Here is a 12,696-nt window from a genome sequence, read left to right on the forward strand (position 1 = left end):
AGTAATATGCCACTTTGACATGCATCGGTTTGATGCCTCCTCATTCTCCCCCAAACTGACTGCTCTTCTGGTGGCTGTCTCTGTCATGAAATCTTCGTCATCAGCACAAAAATGGCCTTTGCCCCAGTCAGCCTCATGAGCTATTGAGTTGGGACTTTATCTCCCAGCCCAGGGTTGCAGAGCGTGTCTCTGCCAGGTCCACCGCTCACTCCCATTGGCAATGCTGAAAGAGGAGTAAGTAGGAAGGAGTGTCTGGAATTCGGGGTTCCGGGTCATGACAGACTGCGTCAGCCTTGGTTTTTCACGACTGGAAGAAAAGTAGATACACAGGGAAAGGACTTCAGATGATTTGATGGAGGGCAGGGCATCCCGGGAGCCAAGTTCCAGCCTGTGTCACAGTGAGCAGGATTATGCAAGAGAGGACGCTGGAGGAATGAGGAAGCTGGAAACCACATGCCAGGTTGTGAGTTTCTCAATGCTCAAAGGTTTTTTGGCATGTGCATAATGTCTTCAGTCAAAAACAAGTAAGTGGATTTGAATTCCCTCTACACCCTACTGCCTCCCACAAAGCTCACGCAAATCCACTTTACTTCTCTAAAGACAACACCACTGTCGCCTTTGAACTTGGCCCTCACAGCTACTGAGCTATGGTTTCATTGCTCTCTTGCTGATTAAAAGTGCTCCAAACCTCTCTGACTTCAATGTGCAGTCTGAAGATTCATTTAAAGATTCAGTTGCAGAAAGCAGTGATCTCAGTAAGTGCCCTCTCAGGCTCATGGTAGGAGCATTCCCAGGCATTATTTCACTTATTGCTGAAAGCCTGGGAGCTGCGGAGGCTGTGCGTTGTGACCCATTGATAGATCCTCAAACTACTAGCTGAAATCCCACACCTGGAAGGCGTAGGATGCGCGGCCAGGCTTTCCAACTCTCAGTGTAGGTCTTACTCTGCCCTGACAGAACTCCCTAGTTTCCAGGTCCCAGCTGTGTGACCCCCATGTCACAGCTTCCTCTGCTGCTGCTAAGTCACTTCAGTCGTGTCTGACTTTGTGTGACCCCACAGACGGCAGCCCACCAGGCTCCTCTGTCCCTGGGATTCTCCAGCAAGAATACTGGAGTGGGTTGCCATTTCCTTCTCCAATGCATGCTAAGTCGCTTCAGTCATGTCTGACTCTGTGTGACCCTATGGACTGCAGCCCACCAGGCTCCTCTCTCCACGGGATTCCCCGGGCAAGAATACTGGAGTGGGTTGCCATTTCCTTCTCTGCACAGCTTCCTCACTGAGGACTAAATGAGATCATGTCCATTATGGCTTTTGATACTACATAAAAAATGTAAACAATCAAAAGATTATTCTTACACCATTTTCATCACTTAACCTGAGTAGCTTCAAATGATTTACAATTACAGATATTTATTTATGTTTCTTTCCTTTCAGAGTATTTCCTTTGGGTCTATAGCCCAAAGTGAAACAACTGAGTATGAAGGGTTGTGAACTATTTCATAAGTCTCATTATGTACTGCCAGTTCGTTTTCTAGTAAGATAAAGTCAAGTTGTCAGGCTACATGGTATACCTGTTTTTAACTATTCCAACTGATTTGTTATGTTTTTAATTTTAATATTCCCCCCCCCCAGATTACTTTGTACCTATTTAGTTACTAGTAAGAATACGTATTTTTTCACGTTGTAAGTTACTTACCATATTTGTGTGTTTGTCTCTTTTGGATAAAAGTTTTAAAAAATAAATATGAACATTTTAAGGAAAAAATAAAATATATGTATCTATATGTAGAGGGCTACAAAGAAAAAAATCTGGAAATGCTAAGCATAATTGTCAAATTCTGTTGTGCTCAGTCATGTCCAACTCTTTGTGACTCCATGGTCTATAGCCTTCCAGGCTTCTCTGTCCATGGAATTTTTCCAGGCAAAAATATTGGAGTGGGTTGCCAGTTCCTACTCCAGGGGATCTACCCAATCTAGGGATTGAACTCACGTCTCTTCTGTCTCTTTCATTGAGGGTCAGGTAATTCTAAGTAATTATATTTCTTCTTATCTCTACATTCTGGTTTCTCCACATTGAACTTGGAAATAAATATATTTTTAAATATAAGGGATTTCTCAACCAGAAAATGGTTGATGCTCAAAGGTTAACAGACCTGTGTAACTGAGTTACAAGGTACATTACAACCAACAATAACCAGACAAAATCAAAATTAAGAAACTAAATGTTTGAAACAAGTCTCCCTAAAATACATAATAAAGTACACTGCACTCTAACAGATAAACTTTAAAGTACCATCTATTTCACTTGATCAGGAGTGATGGTTGTTTTTGGCATACCGTTATTTCATGCAGAGGAAAAATGCCCATAGAGAAGATAACTGTGGCTTTTAGAAGTTCATATCACAAGTGGGAATCTCTGTTCACTCTTTTATACATTCTATTTACAAGGCAGAGTCTAGGTCAGCTGACTCCCTGTGGGAAGCTCCCAGAAAAAGATGCCCCAACAATCTTGGTCTAAGATCTGTAAACAGCTGAAAATCATGAAGGCCATCTAACTCAACTTCAGTGCAATCACTACCCATACGACATTTAAGGTTCAGCTCCAGTCCTGTGGTTATTGGTAGATAAGGAAGTTTTAACTGAAAAAATGTCACTAAATTCAAAGCTGAAAACATGTTTTCAAAAGGAGTTTATATTAAAGACTGTTGTTAAGTTGTTAAGTCGCTCAGTTGTGCCCAACTCTTTTGTGAACCCATAGACTGTAGCCCTGCTATGCTCCTTTGTCCATAGGAGTTCCCAGGCAAGAATACTGGAGTGGGTTGCCATTTCCTTCTCCAATATTGAAGATAATATTGTTCTAAATTATTCTGTCTAAAGAGAGATCATGGATGATAGGATTAGACATCTGAGCACATTAAATCCAATTCTAGGAATACAGTTTTTCCACAATTCATACCATCCTGAAGTGAAGTGAAGTCACTCAGTCATGTCCAATTCTTGCAACCCCATGGACAGTAGCCTGCAGCAGGGTCCTCCGTCCATGGGATTTTCTAGGCAAGAGTATTGGAGTGGGTTGCCATTTCCTTCTTACCATCCTGAGATGATATGAAATCACTAACTCCATAGGGTTATACTTTGTGTTAAACTACTCTTGAATTACAAGGGAAATATCCATATCACATAGCCAATGACAAACGACCAGTTGTGAAAATGAAGGCAAATGAGTTAGCAAATTTCTGAAAAGACCAAACTAAATCATTTGTCATAAACAGTCACTGGGCAATATAGAAATGATCCAAATCTGAAATTTATAAATTAAAATTTGGCCCCATAAAAGAAGAATGTATATCAAATTCCTTTAAGATCCAAAATGATCACTTTTCACCAGTTCCCACTACTGAAGGATTTATTGAATAAGTTAATGCTGTGAATGAGAAAACAACTTAAGGGGAAGATAAACCTGCAACTAGGTTGGTTTGACTTTTAGAAGCCATCATTGTGAAATAAAACCACAGACTGAGGTCAAATGACAAGAATCTGTATAAAAAAAAAAAAAAAAAGACAACCAAAAGTTGTTGTACAAAAAAGTACAAGGAGAGGGTATAGTTCAAGTTTCTTAAAAAAAAAAAAAAAAAACCACACATGGCTTTGCTTATTAAAAGATTTTACATAATTTTTTCAAATCATCTGAGAAACTCACTGTTTTTTTTTTTTTTTTTTGGAAATTCTGGATGGCAAGTTCAGACAATCTGCAAGCATCATTCGATGTTTGTAAAAGAAAAGAAACCCCTCCCCTTGGGAGATGGTATGGTGAAGATAGAGGTCCTCTTGATTCAGGGCATCTAACAGCGAGATGGGCTTCCCTAGCTCCTGCAGTAAAGAATCTGCCTGCAATGCAAGAGATTCGGGTTCCATCCCTGGGTGGGGAAGATCCCCTGGAGAAGGGAATGGCAACCCACTCAGGTATGCTTGCCTGGGAAATCCCATGAACAGAGAAGCGTGGAAGGCTACAGCTAGATGGAAACCCAGAGTCTGTGCAGCAGCTAAGAGGTGGTGTCTCATCTGGTAGGGAAGGAAAGAGACTATGAGCTTCCAGTGGTTGGGGAACAGCTCAGCTTTGGCTTTTCTAGATACTCTGCAGGCACAAGTTTATGATCCTGGAGAACTCTGACACCATCTTCCACTTTTTGAACCAGCTCTCTGTGTATAGTCACAGAATCTTTCCACTCCTCTAATACACCAGTGACTGCAAGAACGTAACATGCTCTGTGCTTTAGGTCTTACTTCTGCTCACGTGCCCCTGAGTCAGCCTGATTTTCCTTTGACTGCAGCCCCTAAAGGCGCTCGCTTGCAGGGCCATCTGGCTCTGCCTCAGACTCCCGTCTCCACCCGCCTCCCTGTGTCACACTCGCTCCCAGTTCAGTTCAGTCGCTCAGTCGTGTCGGACTCTTTGTGACCCCATGAATCGCAGCACACCAGGCCTCCCTGTCCATCACAAACTCCGGGACTTTACTCAAACTCATGTCCATCGAGTCGGTGATGCCATCCAGCCATCTCATCCTCTGTCGTCCCCTTCTCCTCCTGCCCCCAATCCCTCCCAGCATCAGGGTCTTTTCCAATGAGTCAACTCTTCGCATGAGGTGGCCAAAGTATTGCAGTTTCAGCTTCAGCATCAGTCCTTCCAGTGAACACCAAGGACTGATCTCCTTCAGGATGGACTGGTTGGATCTCCTTGCAGTCCAAGGGACTCTCAAGAGTCTTCTCCAACACCACAGTTCAAAAGCATCAATTTTTCGGGGCTCAGCTTTCTTCACAGTCCAACTCTCACATCCATACGTGACCACTGGAAAAACCATAGCCTTGACCAGACGGACCTTTGTTGGCAAAGTAATGTCTCTGCTTTTTAATATGCTGTCTAGGTTGGTCATAACTTTCCTTCCAAGGAGTAAGCGTCTGTTAATTTCATGGCTGCAGTCCCCATCTGCAGGTCCCAGCCTCTTCCGCAGCTCGGAAACACTGGCGCCCAGCTCCCTGGCGCCCTCTGGGTCTGGGGTCCATGCTGTGCAGGACTAGACTTCACTACCCGCGATGGGAAGAGGGGCTCCTTTGGAGTCCGGGAGCTGGCAGCGCGCCCACCGCGGTGCAATGAACCCAGTGAACCCACGTGCCAGGATGCCAGCTCCGTCCCCTTGCCGGCCTCTCCACTCCCTCTCGACGCCGCGAGGCCCGGCCCGCGCCACTACAGGTTCAATAGCTTGCGTGCGTGCTCAGTTGTGTCCGACTCTTTGCGATCCTATGGACTATGGCCCGCCACTGTGGCCCTCTGTCCTTGGAATTTCCCGGGCAAGAATACTGGAGTGGGTTGCCATTCCCTTCTCCAGGGGCTCTTCCCGACCGGGGATTGAACCCGTGTCTCCTGCACTGGCAGGCGGATATCACTCCGCCATCTGGGAAGCCCTGGGTCCAACTGTTAGAAGTTGTCAAGCGCACACTGGGCAGACCAGCAGGATCCCTGCCATGGCCTGACATTCACGTTTGACAGAACAACCAGGTGGGGTCACTTCCCCTTCACATGAGAAAAACACTGGGCAAAATCCAAGCATTCTACCAAATACCTGATCAGCACTCCTGAAGACTGTGATGGTTATCAGAAACAAGGACAGTTTGAGAAGCTGTCACTGTCAAGGGGAGCTTATGGAGACTTCACAACTAAATTTAATGTGGGATGGGATCCTGGAACAGAAAAATTATTTGGTAAAAATTAAGGAAGTCTGAAAAAAGAAAAAAAGCATGGACTTCAGTTAATGATAATGTGTTTTCAGTCCCTTAACTGTAACAAACGTACCACACTAAAGTAAAAGTTAATAGTAGGGTAACCTAAGGGCAGGGTATTTGGGAACTCTATCATCTTCTCAATTTTTTCTGTAAATCTAAAATTGTTCTTTAAAAAGAAATCTATTTCTTAAAAGAGTGCATTTTTACAAGATGTGGCAATAAAAAACTGTGAAAACCTGTACATTTCATAATCACCTTAGCCTCTGCATTGCTGGATTCTTTATCTGTCCTGATCGTATTTCTGAAAAAATCACCGATTCTTAGTATTTTACTTCTAATTTAAGTATTAAAATTACTTGGAGTTTTTGAGAAATCCTTTTATAAGCACATCAAGGAGTAAAGAGGAAGGACAGAAAGAAAAATAGATAAGACATTGATGAGTTAAATACATAGATAACAAGTTGTGACATACACACATGGTTTATGGGGAAATTCTAAAATATTACAAGTGAGATTTTGGTTTTAGAGGAAACTTATGAAATCTAGCAGTTCTCTCTCTTCTGAACTCCTTTTGTCCCTCCAAAATGGAGGCTTATTAATTTTCTTTCAGCCCTCCTTATGTCTCCAAACCTCCTGTTATGACACACATAGCCCTTCGTTTTCCATATGGAGGGAGGAGAATAAATAAAGAAAAAGGAGGAGAAAAAAGGAGATCTGAAACTCCTTAGGGGAGGGGAAAAAAAACCAAAAACCTTCAAAAGGCTACGTTTTTTGCTTCAGAAACAGGAAAGTGGAAGAGAAGCTATTAGATGAAGTTTATTGCAATGTAAGAGTTAATATTTTTGGATCGAAGAATCCTGAAATTGCATACAGTCCTAGAGTGTACCCAGGTTGGAAAAATACGAGGCTGAAATTTGGAGATGTATGTGTGTGGAGTTCCTTTTCAGGACCTCCATGTTAGGGGAGTCCCACACCCATAGATGCTCACAAATCTTCACATGTGGACCAAAAAGCCTCCTTCAGCTAGTTGGAGGGGAACAGCTTACACCGGTAGTGAGAAGCAAGTTGAAAGATGGTGCATGAGGCCAGGAGATGTTTAGATCCCATGGTTATACTAGGGGTAGCAGTATTAGACTAATACATTAGACTGATATTAAAAAAAAAATTCATGATGAAGAAAGGTTCTTAAGGATGAAACTTTTCTAAGGCCTACATAACTCATCTCCAAGTTAATCTTTGGAACGTGACTTGTTCTTAAAATGACTCAAGGCTTAAAGGAGCCACTGCTCTCATTCCTCTCTAATTAAGCACCATCCATCCACAAGTCCTGTTTTTCTTCATAGTATCTCTCATATAAGGATGTTTCTTCCAGTTTCTACTGTTAACACCCTGACTTAGACTCTTAGCATGACTCAGCATGACCACTTTAGTGCTCAGGCCTATTTCCATATTACGTGGTGAGTAGGTCTCCATATGGTCTTCAGTTTTGGTCCAGAACCAATGGCCTCATTGGTGTCATTCTCTCCAATAGAACTTGTTCTGGGTCCTCCTGGCTCATTGCTCAAATAGAATCACATTTCAGTCCCCAGACCTCCAGATGCTATGACCTCCTTCTCCAGATCTGACCTTTGCTTGTCTTCTTGACCATGATCTGGAGTCCCCTCTTTGCTGAACTACCCTCCACTGCTGTGAATAAATCTCTCTGTGAATAAATGGCCCTGCTTTTCAGACCTTACTCCTTGCCACAGTTGCTTGTGAATCTTGCTCTTTCTGATCTCCCCAGGGTCATAAAGCATCCATCACATCCACCCCTTGGCTCAGAACTCCTTTAATAATTTTTAGTTCTCTCACTTCCTCTTCCAACAGACAATCAGATGAATTTTCTAAAATATCCTTTAATCATGTTACTTTTATATTCAGAGCTTTCAATGGCTCCACATTGAATAAAATCCTTCCACAGAATAAAGTCCTGATTCTTAGATTGGAATTTAGGCCCCCATTTGCAGGCTTCAGTGACCTTTTCAATCATGGTTGCTACTCTGAGCTGCAGAACTTCTGCTCTGAACAGGAGGTCTCACGGTTTCCTGAACATACAGCTCGTTCTGGCTTCGCACCTTTTCTCGTTCAGCCCATCCTACATGGAACAATGTCTCCATACCCTCAACACGCTGCCTATTCTTCAAGCAGCAATACAAAACACCCAGCCAGTTACATACTCAATTCTTAGATTAGAGATCCATGTAGAAGCTGCACAAAAGCTGCCAACTCAAGGCATTGGGAACAGAAACAGAGCAGCCAAGAATTCCTAAAACAATGTTTCCCTTTTGTTTTACCCCCATGACCACTCTTTTCTGGAAAATTCTCTCTTTCCTTAACTTTCAGGATATCATTCTATTCCTGTGACTTTCTGCCTTCTCACTTCTCCTCCACAGGCTCCTTCACACAATCCTCATGTCCTTTTAAATGTTGGGGTTCTGCTCTTCCCCTGTACATTCCTCAGTGACTCTTATCTGTTCCCAAGGCTTTGTTTACTATCAAAATGCTATGCAAAATCTCTATCTTCAAATATTAAGTGCTTAGCAGGTATGGTCCCCCAGAGCCACTGAAACTCAGCATCATCAAGAATTCATTTTCTTGTCATTGCCCCCTTACTCCTTTTCCCATATTTATCATCACTTGTAATGGCCCACACTTCTATTATTTAAGCTAGGAGACATCCTACTACTCCCTCCCTCATTTAAAAAATAAATCAACATATCACTGAGTCCTGTCAACTTTAGTTAAGAAATACCTCTCAAATCACCTCACTATGGTTGGGCTTCCCTGGTGGCAGACAGTAAAGAATCTGCCTGCAGTGCAGGAGATCCAGGTTTGATCCCTGGATCAGGCAGATGCCCTGGAGAAGGGAATGGGTAAACACTCCAGTATTCTTGCCTGGAGAATCCCACGGACAGGGGAGCCTGACAGGTTACAGTTCATGGGGTCTCAAAGAGTTGGACACGACTGAATGACTAAGTACTTACCGCCTGTTATTAGCTAATCACTCATGAGAACCTTCCTGACAGTCTTCAAACTGGACCCCTCACCTCTTTCCTCATCAAGTTATCCTCTCCTTTGCCTCCACAGTAAAATTCTCTTGCTTAAATCCTTTGGCTTCTATGTTAAAGTACACTGGCCTCACTTTGGGCCATGACCTGCTTTTACCTACTGCCCTCTGTGGCCTTGACCTCCATGAACTCCAGTCACACAAACTCCAGAACAACCATTTTTTCCCCTGTGCTTCTGCGCTTTCACCCATATTCTCCACGTTTGGAGTGCCCTTCTCTCAACCTGTCTGCTTACTTACTCATGAAGGTGTGGCATAAACATTGCTCTGAGGCTTTGACTAATCTCCCCACCCACAGACAGACTTAGCTTCTTCCTCTGACCCCACAGTATCCTGTTTCTACTGATGGCTCATTTCCCAAACTTACTCAAGACTCTGACATAAGACTCTGTGAGAGGGCATTTGTTAAACGCACAGGATTTTTTAAAAACAAATCCCAGGACTCTCTACAAGAGATTCTGATTCATTTTGTCTGGGTTACCCAGACCCAGGAACCTGTAGTTTGTTTTTAAAGTGCCTCGGGTGATTTTAATGCTCAGGCACATCTAGGAAACACTAGTGACATTAGAGAACTCATGTTAATTGTGGTCATAGTAGTTTCCCCTTATCTGCGGGGAATACATTCCAAGACCCGCAGCAGATGCCTGACACGTCACATAATACTGAACCCGGTACAGACTACGCTTTTTCCTCCTAACAGGCAGGTAGCTTATATACAGCGTGGACATGCTGGATGAAGGAATAATTCATGTCTCGTACAGGATGGAACAGGACAATGTGAGAATTCCCTGTGCTACTCTACAATACTGTAGTCGCTCAGTTGTATCTGACTCTTTGTGACCCCACGCACTGTAGCCCACCAGGCTCCCCTGTCCATAGAATTTTCCAGGCAAGAATATTGAAGTGGGTTGCCATTTCCTTTTTCAGGGGATTTTCCCAACCTAGGGATTGAACCTGAGTCTCCTGCATTGCAGGCAGATTCCTTATCGTCTGAGGCACCAGGGAAGGCTGTACTCAGAACAGCACACAATTTAAAACTTATAACTTGTTTATTTCTGGGATTTTGCATTTAATATTTTCACACTATGCTTCACTTCGGGAAACTAAAACTGCAGAAAGGAAAAGAGCAGGTAAGGGGTTGGGGGGGGGATGGCAAATAAGCAAAGTATCTTTGCTGCCATGTCCATCTACTTCACTGATTGGGAACTTGGTAGCCTGCTCTACCTGCATGTATCATGGAGGAGTTTAGAATTTACTGAAGGAATGTTCAGTATTTTTATGTAAACTAATTTTTCATTCCCATGATATTTGATAAAATTTGATTCATTATTCAGATTCTATTATGGGCAAAGGTAGAGGGCTAGGGGCTGTGATAATCTTGGAAGAACATGCACGCCCAAGTGGTAGGATTGGGTGATAAAGATGTCACACATTTTTTCAAAATCTTGGCTGAGTTACAGATTTGGAGGCAGCCAAACCTGTTAGTACTGTCTGACAAATTAACAACATGAATTAAAACTCACCATGCAGAAAGACGGATGCTCTTGCCCCCACCCCACCTTCCTCCACTGCATTGCTTTAAAGAAACAGATAGTGTAAAGGTTAAGAGTGCGGGCTTCACGTCAGGGTGACTGGTACTGCATCCTGGTTCTTAAGGCTGCCAGCTGTGTGCCCTTGAGCAAATTCCTTAAACTCTCCATTCCTTTTGTAGAATAGTTTTCATAACACTTGTTGCCATAGGGAAGTCATATGAGGATGAAATAAGAAAATGTACATAAAACAGCATGGGGGCCTGGCCAGTAGTCAAGGCCTCACTAAATGTTAGCTAAAATGAGACAAATAGTTGTTACTCATGGTAATGAATGATTACAATAATAATGATGAAGTGGATGATGATAGTTAAAATTCTGAAGACTGCTTCCCTCTGTTCAGTCTTCCCTGAAACAGGTAGGGTAGAAGGAAATCTGATTTCCCGCAAAAGTCCTTTATTGTTTAAAGGAGTTAAGCAATATTGTTAAAGGCATTCTCCTTTATTGTCCAGCTGTGAAAGCTCCTTGTACCCTGCTATTTCTAAGTCAGCACTGAGCAAACAGTGTGTGGCCATCCCATTTACGTGCAGAATGAGCAGCTGTGTCTACTAAGTAAGCAGAGACAAAAATAGCACCAGTGTTCACTCCCTCACCTGTCCTAGCAACTTCAGAATTTCTAAAGCTGCAGTGAGCTTCACAAAACACAGCAGTGTATGGTTTGTTTCATGTCTATTTCACAGACAGCAAAACTGAGGTTCAAAGATGTTAAGTGTTTTACCCAAGGTCAATAGATCTGGTCGTTTAGGGTCTCAAATCCAAGTCTTCTTACTCCAAATTGAGCGGTCTTTGGGGATTGTAAAAGCTCAGTTTAGAAATAAGACCATAGCAGGCAAATAAGCTGTCAGAAGTTACCATAGCTTCTTGATAAAGATGTGTTTGGGGCTGACTGACAGAACAATAAAACACACAAATGCTGCCTAACAGAAGCCTTCCCTGCCCCTACACACACAGACACAGACACACACAGACACACACACACACAGACACACACACACACACACACACCCTAGAGTGTATAGTCTGGACTCTAGATAATGTGTATCTTGCTTATCTCACGACATACTTTCCTGACCCTGACTCCTTTCTACTTAGATCTGGCTCCTAGAGATCACCTGGGCCCTTGCCCAAATCCATTCCTTGGCTCCCTCCTCTGAAGAGAGTCTATTTGTTCTAAAACTTCTCAGAAATCACCTTTGCTCGCCTGATTTGACTCCTTGCCTCCTGCCAGCTCTGACCTATGACCTAGTTCAGTGTCAGGCCGGCTCCCAGGTTTCCTCTCATCTCTCACACTCTTTACTTTCATATTCTACACACCTGTCAGTCTGAATCCCTGAAGTTCCCCTCAGAGTTTAAGCTGTCTTCTGCTTCTGGGCTGATTCACAAACCATTCTCTTTTTTACTATCTAGTTGTTGAATAATTAATATCTATATGACTCACAAACCTTAAATATTAACATACATGTATACACAAAAGATATATGGAAGAGTCTTGCTTTCACCCCCATCACTCATGTGCCCCATCTCCACTTTCCCTACCTCTGCAAATAGGTATCCACTTTTATTAGTTTCTTATATATACAGTCAGTTTCTTGAAATTTTTTTTTTTTTTTGACTGCATCATGCCACATACAGGATCTTAGTTCCAGGACCAGGGATCAAACCCACACCCCTTGCAGTGAAAGGTCAAAGTCTCAACCACTGGACCACCAGGCAAGACCTCCTGTCAGTTTCCGTATGCAAGTAGAAGTAAATTTTAAAATGTGTATATACTATTTGTTTAACCCACCTTTCCACACTATGACACATAGACCTTGCTGGTCTATGTTGGCAAATGTTTCCACATCAATACAGAGAGATTTCTTATTCATTTTATTCCTGGAAATTGTTTTACTGTATGGATATACCATAGTTTATTTAACTAGTTCCCTTTTGACAGACATTTCAAAGGCTTCCAAACTTTTACTACTGCAAACAACGCAACAATTAATTACCTTGATTTCTCACATGTGAACATATGTCTATGAGATTAATTCTTAGAAGTGAGATTACTAGGTCAATCAGTATGGGCATTTTTTATATTGATCCACAAAATCAAATTGCTATCCACAGAAGATTTTACCAGTACTTTCACCAGCAATACATGGGAGTTTCAGGTTCCCCATGGCATTGCCACAGAGTGCATTATCAAAACTTTTGTATTTCTTCCAATTTGATAAGACAAAAAT

The 12,696-nt window shown here is 42.6% G+C and overlaps 1 protein-coding gene across 2 annotated transcripts in view; it reads right to left on the reverse strand.

The window, feature by feature from the left end:
* Positions 1–12,696, reverse strand: part of PAPSS2 (3'-phosphoadenosine 5'-phosphosulfate synthase 2) — an 84,193-nt gene that overhangs the window by 40,761 nt on the left and 30,736 nt on the right. The window contains exon 1 of one of the 2 annotated variants that reach the window (XM_043476101.1): positions 61–102. The exons of the other annotated variant lie outside the window; for it this stretch is intronic. Coding sequence (XP_043332036.1) covers positions 61–87 — 27 coding nt within the window. The 5' untranslated portion in view covers positions 88–102. Of the gene's footprint in view, positions 1–60; positions 103–12,696 lie in introns of those variants that run through there. 2 annotated transcript variants of the gene reach the window in all.

The sequence above is a fragment of the Cervus canadensis genome, chromosome 8, assembly GCF_019320065.1.
Source record: "Cervus canadensis isolate Bull #8, Minnesota chromosome 8, ASM1932006v1, whole genome shotgun sequence".
Classification (NCBI taxonomy): Eukaryota; Metazoa; Chordata; class Mammalia; order Artiodactyla; family Cervidae; genus Cervus; species Cervus canadensis.